Here is a 20,056-nt window from a genome sequence, read left to right as displayed (position 1 = left end):
CGCTGTTGGCACACGTGTGTTTGTGTATCTTGCGTATGTGGCTATATGCATATAAGTGGGAGACACGAGTGCGACCAAGGGGGATATAATGGAAACGAAGTGAAAGTTTTTGCAACCTTCTTCTGGGAATGCTGCGTGTTTGGAACATTTGGTTTTATGCAAATTTTACGATGATGAGGCCTTTCGATCGAATGTATTCATGTCGAGTTTCTTTACGGCGTGAGCGATAGCTTTGGAATTAATTCAGAGTGAGTGGATCCACAATTTTCAGTAACAAAAATAATTTATTTAAGATAGAACATTTTATAACTGTTTGTACGTGATTTTGGGACGGTATCCATTCTCATCAGCCGTGTACTCGACGAGGAAGTAGTTTCTGCCGGTGTTATCGACGAAGCTGTAGTATCCCTGCACACTGAGGACGTTGCTTACTTCTCCGGTGCGGGCATTAGGCACAGCAACGAGTTGGGCGGTTTCGAAGCGGCTCTGGTTATCGCTCGTCTCGTAACCGAACTGGTAACCGCCGGTGCCGATGTTGGTCGAGGGAGTCTCGTTCACCAGGTAGACGTCGTTTTGCACGGGAAGAGCCGCGACCGAGGCTACGGCCAGGAGGGCGAAGAAAGCTACGACCTGATTTGGTTTTAAAAATAAATTGTTAATTATTTTTGAAAAATAAAACTCACGACTAAAGTTGTATATAAAATACTCACCGACTTCATGGTGAAATGTGCAGGTGCTTGGACAGAGGAGTGTAGAGTTGGAAAAAAAAGAGAGAAATGAGTGTAGAACATTGTGTCTCTGGCTTTTTTATACTCGATGCTCCTACTCCCAAAAATCGCGAATTCCAGATTTCGTTACATCATTATTACCTATTCGGGCACATCTTTCCACGTAACCGCAACGATTCATGCTCGTGAATATTCATTCCTTACCGAATAGGATTTCTTGGTTCGGTACAAAAGGACATTGAAATTTCTATTACGTGAAACGCTATCCTCCTTAATTTCATGCATTTATATGCGCCTATTTATAGATAAATCGTCACGAGGAACATATACAAATACACTCGATCCATGTACCTGTTATACGATTATTTGGCAATCGTCTCGAAATCTTTCAAAATCTTAGCGAAATATCCGCAACTGTAGATTCGACGTTCGATAAAGATACGAAAACAGCAGTTATCTCTATACAGATTTCTCATTTTCCCGTAACGGCCCAAGCCCGCGTACGATCCGCACCTGCCCCAACAATGACGTCGACTATCTATACCTACCTATAGGTATATAGGCAGCACAAAGCTATTCCATTGCGCGTATAACGGATCGCTAAGAGCGTACGTTTGTATGCAGATTGGGCTTCATAGGATATTAATCACGAATAAAAATGTTTCTTTCGTGCGAGTGCGCTCGTGCCTCTTCAATTTTCCGCTGTCGAGAGGGAGTGAGAGTGCGCTCGGAAACGAGACAGGAAGCCGGGGGTGGCCCCCCGGTAATGTCGCGAAAACGGACCGGTGCACTGCTGCTATGCGCTATTTGCTCTCGACGCCGCCGTGAGCGAGGCGATGAAAAATGGCCGGAGCGTTTTTTACTCGCGAGCCGGTAGAGTTAAACTGCGAATCGTTCGGTTTAATTGATGTCTGATGATACGTTTCCGTGCGCAGGTATAATGGATCAATTTTTCGTAACTTTGCAACAGTTGGACACATCGATAAAATTAGTTGCGAAATTTCGATCCAATTACAATAGCAAGTAGCCCCTTTTGTGTAGAACAGCGAATCGCGCGCAATTCCGAGAGCAAATGTGCTGGCAACTCCTTCTCGGCAAAAATAATAAAGATATATCCGGCGCACTTGTCCGCACGTATATACAATACCGGGGCCGCGATCGTAAAGCCCGCAATGACTTCTGCCATATACGAGAGAGAGAGAGAGAGAGAGAGAGAGAGAGAGAGAGGAGGAAGCAGCGAGCCATCGGTACATCAATCTCGCTGAATGGCCGGCTAAATCTGCGTCATTATATTGGTTTGTCCAAGCTCCGCATTACGTGTCGACCTACACACACGCAGACAGCTCTATACATAAGAGCGGAAGGTCAGCAGTGGTCCGCCCCCGGCAGCAGAGAAAAGAAAGAGACGACCGCTCGGTTAGCCTTGACGGCATTTATTACATACGAGGAGGGAGAAAGAGTCGTCGGTGCGCGATTACTTTTGTCGGATCGGCGATTCGTTGATTCGCCGGTCCGAACAATTAACATCCAGTGATTGGGCGCTGCCGATGGGTCGTTAGGTTCCGGCTGACCCGGCACTATGTCCTCCGCCGCCGCTTCGATCGCTCGGTTTCTCTTCTTCTCCAGTCCCTCCGCGCATTGTGCTGCCTATTTTCTTCTCTCTCTCTCTCTCTCTCTCTCTCTCTCTCTCTCTCTCTCTCTCTCTCTCTCTCTTTCTACTCGTCGCGCAGCGTTCGGTACGTGAGCAATTATGCCTCGGCGATGCGACGCCGCGCAGAGAGAAAGGAACGCACGCGAGAGCACAATAGCGAGAAAGAAGGATGGAGCGCGAGGCAAAAAGAAGCTGGTGATACAGCCTTCTCTCTCCTCGTCGTCTGCTTCAAGACGATGGAGTTAGCATCGTTCTTACAGTAATTTCCTCCTGATATAAATTAGATGCTTTACGTGCTTCAATATCAGCTGCTGCGGAAAAAATGAGTTCTATCTCGGGCTCGAGCTCGAGCAGCCCCGAGTACGATTCCCTCTCTCTGGGCTGGTCTTACATAAACTTGCGAAGGGAAAATACGCGATAAATAACGACGCGGAAGCTCTCGCTGCCGCTGTGTGTATTGCTTTGTGCCGCTGTTATTAACGAATAAAGTCGGATGATTAAGATTTAATGTGCGCGCCTCTGGGCTATTGATTTTTATTTCAATATCTACTCGGCTGCGCGTAATTGAAGAACTCGAGAGAGACAAATTTTTAATGCTCAATCATCCTTCGCTAATTCGCAGAGATTTTCGAGAAAATTCATCTTCCCCGACCCCCTGCAGCTCCGATGTAATATGAAAAGAGAGGAAGAATTGTAATCCGATCCACTTCGATATTTACGTAGTCATGAATATTCGGCTGCTTATTCAAACGCTAAAGTAATGTCAATAAACCATACTTTTTTTCAACAATTTCCATCCCCTTCCGTACTTTCCCTCGCGCTGTCCTCTCTCTCCTCTATAGCGCACTACTCTCGCTCTCCGCCAGTTTTATTATCGCTTTCTTTTTTTTTCTCTTTCTCTGCCGTACGCGCAACAGCGCCAGCAATACTTCCCACCGGCCATGACAACAGTTTTCACTCCCTCTCAAGCAGTAAATCACACCCCTACGCCCAGCACACCCCTTCACCTCTGGCTTTGCACACGGGGCAAAGGGTCGACGCACCTATGCGTCCGCTGTGCTGCCACTACTACGTACACACTATATGGTATAGCTGGACATTTATCAATTATTTCGCGCCAACTTTTTGGTCGGCTTGAGCGACACGACGGACGATCATGTAATTTAGCCGCACGTCGCTGCTGCCGGGGCGTCGCCGTTGCGCGACGAGAATGACTGCACAGCGATGTAGCGTCGGTTTGTACCTCGCGCACGTCCAAGCGATTTTTTCGATCAGCGCTGAATGTACGGGATCGTTTAAAGTTTTCTGTTGGGATGAAATTTATCTTTCTCTCGATGCTGGAAATTAACGCGTATGGCTTGCGTGGTGATGAGTTTTTCTTTTTGTAATACGTTCGTTCGTTAGGAAATTGTTGCTTTGAAGTTGTCGATTTTAGGTAAATGAACACTCATAAAAGTGACGAATACTTGCGCTTTGGAAGTTGGAATTCTTAGTCTCGAGTTGGTAATGCAGTGCTCTGCGCTTCGGTAGCTGCTTCTGACAAGGTCCAGCAGGTGACAGCACTTCTCGGCGGCGTCTACGAGACCGTGTTGAATTCGAAGTCGACTTTGTATCTTCAATATCATATTCTTTTAAAAGAAGAAAATTTTATTAAAAGAATCATCTAAACTCGTGTAAAGGCACCCCGTAACGCGAAAACGCAATCCTGTTGCATAAAAATTCGCATTCGGAGCTTACACAATCTCTCCGCTTAATTTGCCGGCGGAGACTTCGCAATCAGCCTGACATCTCGGAGGTCATCAGAGACGATCAAGCCAATAAGACTCGTACCGTCTACGCATCAGAGGACCTGAACGGTTTAAGCAACATTGATGCCCGGGCGTTCCGAAATCGATTACCGCACGCCCTCGACACTGAGCCAATGTTAGTCAATTAAAGGAGCCTCTCTCTCTCCCTCGTATTACCAGCCGCACTCCTTCGAGGCGCGTGCGAGTTTGCCAGCAAGCCAAACGTCCTCCAGTACACTAACAGCCCCCCCCCCCCCTTCCGCGTCGCTCTGCAAAGTCCCGAGCGATTTACATTTGTTAGCGGACCGCAGCGCGCGCAAATGCCTAATGAAGACTCTCGGCCGCCGCTGCCGTAATAGTCGCTCTCGTCGCGAGAAGTCGCGGGCTGCTCTCGAGGTGATAACTCCTGATTTACGCTCCTCACCACCCCCAGCGATTCTCTCTCATTTTCTCACCTCCAGCCAGCAGCCCGGCGGCGGAGAAAGACACGAAGAAAAAGAAGAGAAGAAGAGGACTTCAACTCCAATTAAGTTTTAATGGCGCAGATAGGGAAACGTATGCCGGAGGAGGAGGAGGAGAGGGAAGGATCCCGCTTTCCCTCTCCCTCTTGAAAAGGCTTCGGCTTTTTGCGCGTGTATACGTAGCGCGCGTCTCGCCGCGAGAGTGGCAACTTGTTAAGTAATTAAGCGTCTTTCCGCAAGTTTCCGTTTAATAATAATTTAGTTAAGTCTTCCGAACTTGGCGCACGAAGCGTCCTGGGAGTCGTTTCTTAACCGTAATAATATTATTATCAGCGGCGGTGTGTGTGTGTGTATGTGTGTGCTGTTGCACCCCTGTAATTACAGCAAAACAACCGCACCGTCATTCGTTCTTCGGGCTATATTCAGGGTGTATACTGGCGAGACGCTCCTGAAGGAGGCGATTTTTTAGGAGAACTTTCCGCGATTAGTAATCCTCATCGATCGTGTTCGAATATTTACAAGATCATCGAGCTACAAATCGGATCTGCCGGCGCTTATATTTCGAAATTTTTATTCAACATCGTCTCGACGCACGCGCGATACACCACCGACGTTATCGAAGAAAAAAGCCCCATGAATTCCGATAAAAACTATTTGAAAATCTTGCAGCGTCTCGGCGGCCTTTGGAAGCTCGCAAGAAGAAGAGGAAGAAGAAGAAGACGAAAAAGCTCGGCAAAAAAGGCAGCAGCGAAGCCAGAAGAAGAAAGATAGAAGAGAGGGAGAGAGAGAGAGGAAAAGATAGATAGGGCTGCTCGTTCGTATTCGTCGTGCCGCGCCTCGCACATACACGCGAATATTATCCATTTTCCTTCATCTCCCGCGCGTCGTGGACGGCTTACGCTCCCAAGACGTTACACGCGTAGGTATATGCCAGAGCGAGAGAGGAAGGGTGGTAAGGGAAGCGGTGCCGTGCCATGCATGCGAGCTGAATATAAAAAGGCGACGCGCAGCGGCAGCGGCAGCCAGATGTCACCTCGACCGGGGCTCATTTTCCACGAGACTTTCCCTCGCCTCTTCTTTCTCTTTCTCTCTCCGACCTTTAATAATTCGGGCCCGTCTTACGCCCCCGAGTACACCTTGTTTCTTCCATTTCCTACGTCACATATCCCGTTTAAGGCAGCGCGAGGCCTCCACCCCTGGCCGTGTAATGCCATACGCCGCCCGAGACTACCCTACTCGCAGTCTTTACTGCTTTCTTCCTTCCTTTCTTCCTTCCTCTCTACTCCCCCGCGCGCATGTATACGGCTGCACAGCGCCGCTCGCGCGTCTGCCCGGTGAGGCCTTGATTTTATTTCGTTTCCCTGGTCCGCGCGAAATGAGCTTCGTTCGCCCCCCCCCCCCCGCGCGCACCGGCTTCTTGACGTTCGGCGCGTGTTGTTCTTCCCGGGTGGGCTGACTCTTTATTTTTGAATAACCCGATTACTTTTGCCTCGCGCCTCGCGTAGCCTTTATTAATTCTGCTGAAATATTGCGTTCGCTCGGAGTAGCGCGTGCGTGCGCTTCGTCATACCGAGCTATCGGCTTTTTGTTCGCTGTTATTGTTTCTGTTGAGAGTCAGATAAGACTAATGCGTATTATCAGTGGAAAAGCGCTGGGTATGGTTAGACACGAATGATAATTACGTGTGATTTTTCCAGAATCGTATGAATAACTTGAATACTGAGGAGTTATTACAATGGGCCAGCTTGAATCATATCTGATAAATTGTTTGAACAAAAGCTCTACCATAAAGGCAGGCAGTGGTTATTTTAGGTAAGCTTGAACGCGTCATTGGTTTACCGCATGTGTACGTTTTTTGAGTGCGAAACAATTATTGTGTATTTGAACAGCTTTAGAATTATACTAAAACGCCGAGTTATGCTTCGATAAAAGGTTTACAGATACGAACAGCTACGAGTGTTAAAAACTTTTGATTTAATAGTTAGTTTAGACAGTATTTTATCATATGCTTTTCTTTATTGTTATTGACTAGCATACACGTTTCATCTTAAAAAAAGAATTATAAAACAGGTGCATAATTTTTCCGATTCTGTCGGAAACGAATAATCTACCAACGGTCCATGTATATAAATAAATTACGATAAAAAAATCTCATGGCCAGCATGAGTTTAGAGCATTATTCAAGATCACGCATTAGGTCAACAACAGCCGTTTAAAGTGTATAAGATGTCGTATAAGATGTCAAATAAGCGCCATAATAACAGCTGTTTAAATGCGGCAAAGTCTTTCAGTTTTATTAACATTCACTTCAAGACACAATTTTTTGTCACGTTTGATATTTTCGACTTTTTGGTGGAAGAGCCTTGAATACCACTAACCAATAGACGTGTATGTGTCTCGAATTCCCACATATTCGAATACTCCAATTTTTTTACTTGCGTTGGATCTAATTTCTTTCAATATTGAAAGGTATATTTAGACCCACGTCTACGCCAATATTATTACTATATGGTCGTTCTTCTTCTGGTGGAGGAGCAAATTGTAGTAGAACTTCGCTTGTATTTCTACTCACACACTGTCCATTAATGCAATGCTGAAAATTTGAGAGATAGAAAGTTACTACAGACAAAAGAAATAGAAAGTACAAAATGAATAGACTAATAATTTTAACTCAAAATGAAAAACTTACTCGTCCTTTTCCACAAGAAGAACCTTCTGCAGCTGGCGCTACTGGAAGACACTGACCACCTGAATCAGGGATGAAGCAGTCCAAGTGTACGCATGCAGTTTCATCCTTCTACAATAAATAAACAAAAAGTCCATGGTAAAAGCGAGAACGTTTATTAGTTTGGATTTAAAAATGAATCGACTATCTTACGTTGCAAGCGTATGTCCCTTTTATCCTATCGCATTGTTCATCTACAGATAAAATTTGTCCTGGCAAATGTCGGGGCATTGCTCTTACTTTCCTAGGAGTATCGACTAAACACTGAGCTCTTTGGGAACTACAAGCACAAATTATTATTTATAACTGAATTTTGATTTCATATAAATAATTATTATATTAAAAAAATAGTATTAGTTACTGGAAGAAATCTTCAAAATATTCCATACTACAGGAAGACCACATAAAAACATTTTTCGTAAGCATTAACATCCCGGTCATAATGTAACCTCCATAAGCTGGGCATGTTGTTTTGTCCTCTTGCTCGTGGCCGTCGTGAGGAGCTCCGAGCCTGAATGTGAAAGTACTTTATGTAGTATACTAAACAAAAGTTTATCTTAAATTAGTAAATTAAGTGTTTGCAAAATAAATTATGCTTACAAATGTCCAACTTCGTGAGCAGCAGGAATTATTCCTACGTAACCACCATTATCTTCAACCAGTCCAACAGCTTCCATCTTTGTTTCTCGTATATTAACTGTGCAAGCACCTCCCCGAACCGCATAACCTAGGTAAAAAAATTATATATTATTGATACTTTTACATAAATAAGTTAAGTTAGTCATGCATTTTTTAAAACTACCTAACGTTGTGCAATCAAAGTCGTGATCGTTAGGCTCAAGGTTACATAAGTTTAATCTGTAAGTAAATAAAAATCATTACCTCAATTACTTATAATTATTATTTTTATTATCTTATGCAAGAACTTACTGAGTCATTAGCATCACCATGTCATAGTCTCTATCAATAGCAAATCTGTCCAAGTCTTTGTTCATTAACTCTTCAAAGAAATACTCAGCCATATTATCTAAAGCTTTATCGGCATCTATAATAGGACCATCGACAGGCCTAGTACGATGATTTTGAGTGTATGGTGTTCCATCTGGATCCTAAAGTTTGCAAATGAATCAAATTATCGTTTTACTATATTCTTACAAAATAATAATCATAATATTTTAACTTTACTATACCGTCGCTACAATTATTCCAGCAATATTTAATCGCACTTCGGGATTAACAAATACACGATATCTTAAATCAACTGCATTCCAGAATGAAATAATGTAACGTTTTACCTCTGCGAAATTGTGGAGAGATCTACTGATGATAAAATCGTATCATGAGACTATTTAAATTTTTATAATTCAATGTTAAAATTTTAATAAATTTTTCTTACAAGTATTCATTATAGTCCACTATTACTAAAATCTGTGGATAAACTATTTTTGGATTATAGGTTTTTTTGGTAGAACGCTTTGTTCGAGATGATTCACTTTCGGTTTTATTCTTCAAAACGTATGAACCAATTTCTGAAATAAATTTATGTTAAAATTAGGTATGCAATCACTAAACTAATGCGCGAAGCAAATTGAACGCAGATATTACTTACTTTCCCGTATTCCATCAAACGATACTTCCTTTTTCTTGTATATAACGTGGTGATACGTATCCTTAAGATTAGGATGATAAACTGTGCGATTGAATTGCGGAAAATCTTCTTCATGGATGCTGCGCTTAGCTTTTGAAAATACCTTGCGTAACCTTGCTGGTAGAGGACGAACAACAAAATCATCACCAATAGTTCCATCCTGTTATTTATATTTCTACGTTACATCATGCATTTTTCAAGTAAATTCCACTAGCAAAACCAATTGTTAAGATAACTCACAAAAAGAATTTCTCCATGTTCATCATGAGTGCTGGTGAAGGCAGCCAAATTATAAGGATCTTGGTAAAAATACATTCTCTCTTTCATTCCCTAAAATATTGTAAAATTTAAATTACTAGTAAAATAGTCTAATTTTATAGAACAATTAATTGAAGTTGAATATTTGAATAATTACTTTGCTGATTTTAGTATATTTAATACCCCAAGGCGAGTCTTCATCCCCTTCCGCGGTCCACATTGGAAGATCACTCGCGGCCAAAATTCCTTCCGTTGGTTCCAAATACAATCTCATATCCCGCTTGAAGCTTTTGATTTGTAAAATGCGATGTATCGAGTCTTTTGGACTATTCTCATGAATAGCATGAGCGATTGGGACGACTTCGTACTCAGGAACTATAAAGTATTCACAGTTACGAAAGGCAATAGAAAATATGTTCTAGTACAGATTAAAAATGAGTACCAACCTTCATCGTGAGTGGTTCGAAATATTGAGTGTACTTCTTCAGCAGTCATCTGTTCATGAATCTTAAGAAAAAAATCTCATAAGTAAGACGCATTAATCATTGATAGTGCAAGGAAATGACTTCTTTCTTACCTTGGATCCATGACTAGATACTGTTAGTGTAACAAAGGATGAAAATAAAAGAAACAACATTATTTAAATTTATTGCTACTGTTAGAACGTTAAATGTGATTGTTTGTCATTTATGATTTTTGTAGATTAGTGCGATGTCAGCAATAATTTAATTTTCAAAGAAACTATGAAAACTACTATCACTTTAACTACCGGTAAAAAAACTCGACGCACGAAGCGTCAAAGACGTCGTAAAAATGCGTAAGAAATCATTCGAAGAATCGTTATAAGCTACACAACATGAAATTATATGTTTGCGAACATTCAGATGAACACTTGTACTTACATTTAATTAAATAGGAACCAATTCATCACATGATTGCTTGAAAGATTTTAACGTATATTCTATGGATTTGTAGTGTTTCAATAATTGGACTTAAAGTATTGTAATGATCGGTGCCATTGTAAACTTTCTCTTTGTATAAAAAAGCTTTCTTTTTGAATAGTCAATAACACTGAATTAAGTGAAGATTATCCAACGAGCACTATTAGGCTGTTTAAAAGATTATTGTCAATATATAAGGCATTTAATTTTTTTATTTATATATCTGATTTATTGTTATGAACATTGTGAATTCAAATTAAAGGAAAGCTATTAATATTGAAAAAATTTGCATTTTGCGTCATTTTTTAGCAAATAATCGAAACCAGATAAGAATTATTTACTACTGTCAAAATGACAATCTTATCTTTCTTCAATGGAATGTATATGCTGCGAATATGTGAAAAATCGTATACTAGCAGACCTCAAATTTTATTCTTTGAATTCTATCAATCTATGAGCTAAACATTTTTTAATGTTTACCATTGCTTACTTGGTACTGCTTTTAGTAAAATAAATTTTTGTTTTAGTTAACCAAGCTTAGAAATTAATACGTAGAAACTTGTTTGTTAAAAATTTTACCTAGAAAAGAGAACTATTCCTCCAACGAAAACCTATTCAACAAAAGTAACAGTGAATCTTTTCATTTATAAGGTACTGAGAATGCGTTTCGAAAGTTTCAGTCGAATCTATGTCCCGAAGGTAGTGATTGGTCTTTGTTAGTATGTCCATAGTTTTTTATCAGTTTAGGTGAATTCGCACGCGCAGCTGTGGCATAACATGTGGTTTTTAAAGTAATGCCAGGAAATGTTTTAGCATTTGCATTTAACTACGATGTGAACTGAAATTATTTAGTTCGTCAAAAAGGAATTGTAGACTTCTAAATTTTAAATGTCATTGTGACTATCGAAATTATTTTGATACAGAGTACCATAAATATTTATAAAATTCTATTTTATTGATTTGAACATAGTTATAATTTTAATACATTGTGTACATACTATGGAACTTAAAGTTTATTAATTATAAAATAGGCCTTAACATAATATTTTCCCATTTTTTACATAAATAAAAATTTTAAAGATAACGATAACAATACTATAATATTCGATACGATATAATGTTTTGAAAATCGCCAAAATACTAACAATACCATTGAAGCGTTATATTATTGCTCATATCACACCTTTCGTATCGTACGCGACTTTGCATTCAAGAAGAATAAGTAAATAATCATATTATCTTGTTCAGATATCTTAACGAATATTATACACGTTTCCTCTCTTCAACGCGATTCTTTTTAAACATTCGATGACTTTCTTCGCACCACTCGCACTTATTGTCTTAGAATTAACTTGCTACTTAGGTATATTAATCGCTAAATATAGAAGGGCTTAGGACAGTAGAGGTTGAAAGAAAACGCAAACAGTAATTATCATACAATTATACACTACTGTTTATTTTTATGCTACAAAGATTTCGTTTACAAGATTTCGCCGGTAATTTTTGCTGCTCCGATGGTAACAAACATAATAAACTGCCGGGTTCGTATCGCGACGTCGTCGTTGTGCGCATATTCGACGCAAAAAACGTACTTTATAGTAAAAAAAAACACAAAATAAAATAAATTGGGAATACGCTCTCGTGCGTCGAGTCAAGTCTCGACGATATCGCACATAAATACAGACTCAGACGTAAAAAAAGAGTGTGTGGGAGGAAGAGTACAGGGGGTAGAAGGGGGTAAGGGGAAGGGAAGATTGAGAATCAAGGGGCATTCCTCGCGATTCCTCAGTGCGAAAAAAGGGTGCGTTAAGCTGTCGCGAGCTCGTCCCGAAAGCGGATGAACGATCTCACTCTCTCTTTCGCTCTTGCTCTCTCGTTCTCACTCTCGCGCTCTGTCTCTCTCTCTCTTTTTCTTGAAAAATATCACGGATCTACGCGCTCCATCAACACGACGCGCAAGCGGAAGAGCAGGAGAGAGAAAGAAAAATACAGTGGAAGCCGAGGAATGAAGAGAGAGAGAGAGAGAGAGAAGGCACGGGCTGAGGTACAGGTGGTAGGTGATGTTGGAAGAAAAGGGAAAATCTCCATGTGTCTCTTTCGACTCGCGTCGTCGTGTCCTTTTTCTCTCTCGTCAGCTTTCCTCCGTCCTCGCTCGGCTTTTCTCGCGTTATTTTCTTTTTTTCACATTCATTCAGCTCGCTCCGTCTTTCGTTGGAGGAAAAAAAAAATAAAGAAAAAACAATTCGCCGGACGCGTTTCTGTGTGACGAATCGATCGCATTATATCAACAGTCGTTGCGCTTCGCCCATGACGAGAGCACCTCGGCGTCCTCACTACTCCCGCACTGCATCTTTATAGCTTGTCGCTCTCGGTCGCTCCGTGTGTCTTTCTTTCGGGTTTTCATCTCTTTTCCGTTTCGGCGCGATTTCGAGCCACTTTTTCAGCAAATCGTCTTGAGGGACGCGCAACAGCGACTTTTCACTGATTGCAGATGGCACAGCCATGTCCTCAGCCTGTCGATCAGCTCTGCGCAATCCGTCCCCACGTCCTGGCATTCACCGGCCTCTGTTTCTAAATTTTTAGAGAGGAAAAATTTTCGTTAGTCGTGACGTTACCATGCATACGGGGACTGAACCTATAACTTCTTGATCGTAAGTGATTATCAACTTGGTATATCTGACATTTCAGATCAAGAAATCATGTGCCCCTGTGTATGAGAAATTAAAAGTTTGAAGATAAGTATAGGTATGCCATTTTATATAAGCATTAAACAAATTTAACAAAATAATGTATCATTCGATCAAAAGATTTTGATTTTCGTGTTTTACAATAATTGTATATAAAATTATTAGAAAAATATCACTTGAAAATTTGAAAGCTTTTGTTATGTACAGTAGTGTTTACATTAGTAAAACAAAGAAATATAATAGTAAAGTTCTGAAATTATACATAAGATTATGAGTATAGTGTAGTGAGAGTATAATATATTTATGTAATTCACAGTCTTGTAGTGAATCCGGTAATAGGTAGTAGTGATAAAAGTAACATGTTTTTAAGAGATGTCAGTAGAGCGTGTAATGTAAAACAGAACGTTTAAATAACGAACGAAAAATATTATCAAGTGAATTTGCGTCAGTTGTGTTAATCGTCCGTAAAACCGACTCATTTGATTTACAGGAAAACTAATGAGCTTTATCAATTGCAGACAAGCTACGAATTGAAAACGGATATCGAGACACGGATGTTTATGTTGACAAGAAAAATTATGAATGCAACGTAAATTTTAAATGAATACAAATCTGCATTTTTGAATTATAAAACAAAAGAATATCAAATTAATGGAATACAACGATCTACATTCTGGACTAGAAGACAATTTTTTACACATGAAACAGAAACATTAGTTTAACAAGTGAATGATATAAATTAGAAACAAAGGTCAAGAAGGACAGAGTAAAAAAATTGTAAAATAATTTTGAAGGAAATGCCAAAAGAATTTCTATAAAAGAAAGACGATAGAAACTCGTAACGAGTTAGCGGAAGAATTGAAGAACATTAATCAACTAGTAGAGTTACAGAAACGAATCGGAAGAAGAAGTGCTATAGAAAATTTTGAAAAAAATAGCCCTAATAGACATCAGAAGAAGTTTAGAGAAAAAGTTTCGAGAAAGAATTCGGTGAAATTTTGAAATTTATGCCAAAAGTTCCTTGAAAAAAAAAACAGAATATCATTTCAACCAATAGAGTTGAGTCGAGCACTCAGAAGAATTTTGAGAGTAGAATTAAAATTTTGACAAGATATGCCAGAGAGAGAGAAAGCGTTCTCGCCTGTCTCCATCCTTACCATGACCGTAAGTTTGCGGACCGTATTGGGCGGCGTTGGTACTCGTCGTAGCGAGCGACGTCGATCTGACGGTAGTCTTATACCTGTACGGCGTGACTTTTGGAACGTAACTAACGTCGTTTGGACTGTCGCTATTTTTCGAATTGTAAGTTCGCGAGTAATCGTACGGATTCGTCCTTCTGGTCGTGGCAGTGGTGTATGCGTTATGGTTATTTTTGTTATTGTTATAGTCATTGTTGTAACTGTAACTGTATTTCTTATTGTAATCGTCGGTAATGAAGTTACTGACGGTCGAGTGGGTGTAGCGCGTGTACGGCGTCGAGGCCGTAGTATAGTGCGACGTCGCCAGGCTTGGCGACGCCGTCGTCGTAGTTGTCGACGCGATCGTATTCGAGTACGGCGTCGTGTATTTATACTTTGACTGGTACGTGCTGCGTGTCGTACTATCCCATGGATACCTGCGTAGTACATTTTGTTATTCCGTTATCATGTTCTTTTTGTTTTATCTTGGAGGCAATTATATTTTGTGTGAATCATGTTTTTTTTGTATCAATAAAAAAAATCATCAAATTCAATAATTTAAACTAACGTGTACAAGAATATGGGCCATAAAAATCAACCGTAGTCATCTCATCAAAACCAAAGGGTATTTTACAACCCTCATCGTCTTTGAGTTATAAGTGCGCATAAATTGCAGCAGTATACGTTCTTAAATTTTACCTGTATTCTGTTGTACTGGTATTATATCGCGTGTATAACGGCCGACTTTGCGTGGCGGCGTTGTAAAGGTTTTCTCGGCGCACGTACGTTGGTACGTTCTGTGTGTAATCAGGAATGATGTTCTCGTGCTCAGCAACGCACTTTCCATTCAGGCAGTACTGGAAAATAAAATCAATGTCAGATCTCATAATACTCGTAAATCCTTTTGAATTTTATTTTAACGCATTTATTTATCGTGTCGCATAAAATAATTAATAATAAAAAGTCTGTTTTTTTACCACTAGTCGAACATTATATTCTTTTAACGGTAAAAAAACTATTAATAAGCATACTTTCTCTAGAAGCGGAAGACGGAAGAATCATGAAAAGCATTTTACGATTTACAATAAAAAATACCAATATACTTTAAACGCAAATTGCGAGTATAGCTCCAGTTATAATCACCATTTCATTACACCTGATAACTTTACGAGCCTTTTACGGCTTTTCGAGAAAATTCTAAATCATCTTTTTTCTCATTCTCGATCACACAAATAAACTAAGCTAAAAAAACTATCTTACTTGGCCATCTCCGCAGGGAGATCCTTCAGCTGCTGGTCTGTACGCCACACAGTAGCCCGAACCAGCGTCGAAGCAGAAGAGTTGAGCGCAGACTCGATCGTCTTTCTGCAATCGTAAAGAATAAGCATTACTCCAGTTTGATAGATTGTGCAAACGATAAATTCAATGCATCGATTTGAATAAAAAGGTCCTTACAAAGCAGGCGCTCGTTCCACGGTCCTTTCGACACTGCGCGTCGAGCGACAACAGTTTTCCTGGTAATACTCTTGGCAGTGCTTCATCCTCGTGAGGAGCATTGTAAAGACACGTCGCGGTGTCCCCGCTGTAAATTTCATTCGCTCGGGTTATATAATTGTTTTCTAATCGCGAGCAAAATTAAATCGGTATTTTGTAACCTTAACGACGGTTACAGCATTGACTGCGTTTGGGAAATAAAGCGATTGCTGCACTGTAGCCTCGACTTTATTCGCCAAACGTTGCGAGAAAAGGTGTTAAAAGTAATAATAAGGATATTTTTCTCTGCGGATAAAAGCGAGTTTCCTTACTTTAAGAAATGATGGAAAGACGAGACGCTGCAGTGAGACCATTTGAAGCCTTTCTCCGTGTGCCTGAGATCACTCATGATGTAGCCATCCTCCCAGCGACACTTTTCAGCTCCAGGTCCTCCGAGGTAACTCGGCGGTGGCGATCCGTCATGTACAGCGCCCAATCTGGAATCAAGATAAACGTTAGTATATCAAAAAATTACTGTAAAATTAGAATGATTTTAGACTAGATTCGTGGACTAGTTTCTTTGTACGGAAAAAGATATCATTTTAAAAGCGTTTTTCGCAGTGGCACATAATTTACTTACAAATGACCGACTTCGTGAGCAGCAACGATAATGCCGCTGAAGCCGCCGGTGTCTTCTATTATAGCCACCGAATTTACTTTTTCAAGTCTCTTGTTGACGACGCAAGCTCCACCCACGTACGCGAAACCTATGCAGAGAATATTTATTAGCCGCTTCCTTTTGCCGCGTTCCTTGGACTTTACGATGATGATTTTAGTCAGAGGTTAAGGAAACTAAATACTTCAGTTATTGTTTTCAGCAGTAAAAGCTCATCTCATATTTTTGCGGTTAGATTTAAATTAATACCAGAGGCAAAAATCATAGGTATATGCGTAATAGGAAAGTGCCTTTATTCTTATATTTGAAATAACGACACAAGGTTGACATGAATAGCATAACAATTTACCCGAATAAAAGCACTTTTTGTTAATTCACTGTTAGATTCGTTAATGTATTTTGATTATGATTATAGTTATCGAAGTAAGTTTATTGCAAGCAATGGCTTCGACGAGGGAATTAGTCCGCTCGATCGATCTCTATTATTTTATGTAGCATAAGTTCAATCCATTATTTCAAGCCAGACGTGGGCAGTCCACGCAAGCGGCATGCATCTGGTGTTAATTTCATCAATATACGATATTTTCTAAACGGCATTATTAATCTAGACGAAGGAGTAAACTATCGTTATCTATGACTTTTTATCTCGAACTTTCGAAACAAAATTTTCGTTTTAAAAACTCATCTAAAAACGACGACTTGTTTCAGCAGAAACTCGTTTCAAGATCGAAGTCATCGCGGTGTTCATTTTTTATTTGCATTGATCGTAAAAAAATCTCAAGACCGTGGCTACCGAAAAACTATAATTTGCTGCAGCGCTTTTTATGCAGAAAGTTTCACCTCGCATTTTTCCTGTTTTATTGAAAGACTTACCGACCGCACTCCACGTCAGTAAGGCAGCCAAAGAGCAAAAAAGGTCTTATATAGTGACATTCAAAGGGAGAAAACAGAGTATACATTTCAAAGTAAAGGAGTATACATAAGAATCTTAGCAAAAAAAAAGAACCTAGCTTGTCGCGTATTTGAGAAACGGTGTCGTCGTCTCGCAGTTATTTACATAAACTCGCGATCCATTGAAACTCGCCGATAGGACAATCGATTGCGAAAAGACAATATGCCAATTAGTACTTTTAATTGAATCGATTCTCTAGAGGGAGAGAGTTTCAGTCAACACATAATACGTCTCAACGTATCGCGAACAATAAATAACTGTGAGACGTGAAGTATCGCTTATAAATGACACATATTTTAACGCAAACTCGCATGTTTGATTTCTCTGATATAATCTCTTTTTATGCAAAGAAATTTCAATTATTATGCAAGATTTGAATCTCAAATCACGCTTGAGTAGGAAAAAAAACGCAGAAAAAAAGTAAAGTTTAGAACGAAAAAAGGCAAAGACATCGTGTGCACATTTTGCAAACAGCAAGAGACACATAAAAATGAGCGAACCAAAGGTTGTGTAAGAACCAAACGCGGAAAGCGTAGGTATAGGTACGAGTTTTCGATAGGAAAAAAAAATAAAATTAGACACAAACACAATAAAAGGAAACAAAAAAGTGTAAAGCTCAAGATTTTTGCTGCAAGTTTTGAAAGATGAAGTGTGTAGAAAAAAAAGTTGACGAAGTAAAAAAAAATTGCAAAAAGAAAAGCATAAAAAAATCGAAGTAAACACACAAAAAGTAGTAAAGTAAGAGGTATAAAAGTGTCTCGTTGCAAAGATATATATATGATGAATTGATTGATATTTTCGTGATATTTCGCTGAGAAATATTTTCACATTCTGTTCTTTTCTCGACACAAACGTACCTGCGGTTCCTCTATTGCACACGTCATTCGCATATTGCCTCCTGCACATATCTAATCTGTAACGCAACAATAAAAAAAATCCTCTTTTATCATCGTTACTTATTTATATCATCTCTCGGGGACGTTGACGTGCGCGTCTCACAGAACAATATCAAGAAATGCTGAGTGTACACGTCAGTCCTCATGGCACATAACAATACATCTGCTAAGTGGACGTCACGTTGCAGGAGAGGAAAAAAATGAAAAAAAAATCTCCCAAAAAGTAAAAAAATTCATTCGAGAAAAAAAAGCAAATAAACGAGTGGAAGAAAACACATCGATGCGTCGTTCGGATGTCGATCGAGTTTACGAGCCTTCGCAGCTTACGATCCTTCGTGTTTCTCCGAATTTTTTTTTCGTCTAGAGAGTTAGGAGGCTGTTAATGGCTGTAATTAATTAGGATTATAAACTAAAATTACGTCAATATTTGGGCATACGACATCATGAGGGATACATGGATGTGACGTGTGAGCCGTGCGCCGCGGATTTTCGTGTGAAAAGCGATGACGCGCGTGTGTGTTTTAGTGCGACACTTCCACGGAACTCGGCTCGCCCCGACTTTTCGGAACTTTCCTCTCTCGAATACGGCTGTATATCGGAAAGAGCCGCACAGCGTGCATGGAATATCCGATGCAAGCTCGAGGCGAGCGAGCACACGGGGGAAGGCGGGGAAAAAAATATGGGAAACGCATGAGTGTTTAAATCGGAAATGTCCACTACTATTATGCGCCACATTCTACTGCTCTGCTTTACGTCCTACTGAAGCATATAAAGAGCACGAAGCAAGTGAGACACAGGCAGCACGTGACCGAAATGCACCTAGAGTTACTGTACACTCAGAGATGCCGTCGCGCGGAGGAAAGAAGGAAATGGGAGAAGGGCGAACGCACTTTAAAGTTTCACATGTGTACACCAGAGGAAATGGGCATCGATTAGTCACGTGCTGCGTGTTTCTTGCTTTGACCTTTTGACTACGTTGCGGCGTGTCTACGACCCGTGACCTGCAAACGCGCTTGCAGACCCATTGCATGCTTCCCAAAATACGAAACGACACGTTGTGAAAGTCCTGCGCGCACAAGCTGACAGATAGCCGCAACAGATAGCGCGTTAGGTTTTATTCACGGCGAGCTGCAGGGGCTTACATCTTATTTAGGAAGGCGCAGCGGCTAACGAATTTATTATCCACAGAGAGCTTCGGAGCTTTGCAGCGACTGCCCTTTTTTAGCTCGAACTGCGCTATCGATTTTAGGCGATATGAATAAAGCAGCGAAAAAAAGGAAGCGAAGGTGAATTCGCCCGCACGTGAAAAATGCAGCGGCAGTAGTAACCTAATCCCGAACAATCAAGACAATCAAATGGATTGAGAACTAAGAACAAACGAGAATGTCTCTCGTTTCTTTTTCGTTGTACACCGGCGGCGAACGTGCACGGGACATACTAATGGATGCACGCGAGGGACTTTCACAACGCGTGATTCGACTCCACAAAATCTACTCCGTGAAAAGCGATTTTCATTATTTCGTCTGCGGATCCTACTTTTCGTTTCTCGTCGGCTCTCGTCTCTACTTTTTATGTAGAGCGGAGCGTAGAAAACACTAGACTCGACTACATACGGCGAAGTAAAAAGGAAAGGAAAACTCGCTCGTTAATGCGCGACAAAGCCGCTTATTCAAATGAAAATCGCTCGATTTCGTTCTCCATTGACCCAATTTCACAGCTAAATTACAGACTAGATGGAATACAAACAAATGGATTACGGCCTTTTCGCCAAATAATATATGTACAAGGATGAGTGTGTCGGTTAAATCCAAACTTGTTGTTTGTTGATGTTGTCAACAATTACATATCAATGTACAAATACACGTTCACACAAACAGACACAATGTAAGTTAAAAATAATTGGAAAGCATGATCGCTATGTAATAAACCATACCGGCAGTTCCCTTAGTGCAGCGGCCGCCTTTCCTACGACGGCACATATCATACCTGTTTTGC

At 40.4% G+C, this 20,056-nt stretch overlaps 3 protein-coding genes across 17 annotated transcripts in view; all 3 read right to left on the bottom strand.

Annotated features, from left to right (window-relative positions):
- Positions 1 to 303: 303 nt before the first annotated feature.
- Positions 304 to 883, bottom strand: LOC103316674 (larval cuticle protein 1-like). Its single transcript, XM_032597143.1, has 2 exons — positions 870 to 883; positions 304 to 802 (listed from the first exon to the last, which is right to left on the bottom strand). Exons 1-2 carry the CDS (start codon positions 881 to 883, stop codon positions 304 to 306), a joined length of 513 nt encoding a protein of 170 aa, XP_032453034.1.
- Positions 884 to 6,631: 5,748 nt separating this feature from the next.
- On the bottom strand, positions 6,632 to 9,339 carry LOC100120831 (venom metalloproteinase 3-like). Its single transcript, XM_031923319.1, has 11 exons — positions 9,241 to 9,339; positions 8,962 to 9,160; positions 8,749 to 8,881; positions 8,543 to 8,669; positions 8,283 to 8,461; positions 8,155 to 8,210; positions 7,953 to 8,079; positions 7,714 to 7,863; positions 7,506 to 7,632; positions 7,317 to 7,424; positions 6,632 to 7,220 (listed from the first exon to the last, which is right to left on the bottom strand). The coding sequence occupies exons 1-11, from the start codon at positions 9,325 to 9,327 to the stop codon at positions 7,074 to 7,076; spliced, it is 1,440 nt and encodes a 479-aa protein (XP_031779179.1). The 5' UTR covers positions 9,328 to 9,339; the 3' UTR covers positions 6,632 to 7,073.
- A 2,286-nt stretch (positions 9,340 to 11,625) lies between these two features.
- The window catches only part of LOC100120812 (venom metalloproteinase 3-like), a 77,632-nt gene continuing 69,201 nt past the window's right edge, over positions 11,626 to 20,056 (bottom strand). For 6 of the 15 annotated variants that reach the window (XM_008211383.4, XM_016982937.3, XM_008211381.4 and 3 more), the window contains 8 exons: positions 18,023 to 18,078; positions 16,178 to 16,304; positions 15,870 to 16,034; positions 15,520 to 15,646; positions 15,325 to 15,429; positions 14,764 to 14,921; positions 14,044 to 14,501; positions 11,647 to 12,770 (listed from right to left, as the gene is read on the bottom strand). In XM_008211383.4, coding sequence (XP_008209605.1) covers positions 12,640 to 12,770; positions 14,044 to 14,501; positions 14,764 to 14,921; positions 15,325 to 15,429; positions 15,520 to 15,646; positions 15,870 to 16,034; positions 16,178 to 16,304; positions 18,023 to 18,078 — 1,327 coding nt within the window. In that variant the 3' untranslated portion in view covers positions 11,647 to 12,639. Of the gene's footprint in view, positions 12,771 to 14,043; positions 14,502 to 14,763; positions 14,922 to 15,324; positions 15,430 to 15,519; positions 15,647 to 15,869; positions 16,035 to 16,177; positions 16,305 to 18,022; positions 18,079 to 19,994; positions 20,048 to 20,056 lie in introns of all 15 variants that reach the window. The other 9 variants (XM_032597138.1, XM_032597140.1, XM_032597137.1 and 6 more) reach the window with 6 other exon arrangements.

Source organism: Nasonia vitripennis, chromosome 2 (assembly GCF_009193385.2).
Source record: "Nasonia vitripennis strain AsymCx chromosome 2, Nvit_psr_1.1, whole genome shotgun sequence".
Classification (NCBI taxonomy): domain Eukaryota; kingdom Metazoa; phylum Arthropoda; class Insecta; order Hymenoptera; family Pteromalidae; genus Nasonia; species Nasonia vitripennis.
This window is presented reverse-complemented; position numbering and strand designations above follow the sequence as displayed.

Excerpts from the sequence above, each read along its gene's own strand:
- LOC100120831 (XM_031923319.1), bottom strand. The coding sequence starts at position 9,327 with ATGAAAGAGAGAATGTATTTTTACCAAGATCCTTATAATTTGGCTGCC. Across the intron at positions 8,670-8,748 it reads GTGGACTATAATGAATACTT|ATCTCTCCACAATTTCGCAG; the intron begins GTAAGAAAAATT and ends TATCATCAGTAG. Across the intron at positions 8,211-8,282 it reads ATGGTGATGCTAATGACTCA|ATTAAACTTATGTAACCTTG; the intron begins GTAAGTTCTTGC and ends ATTTACTTACAG.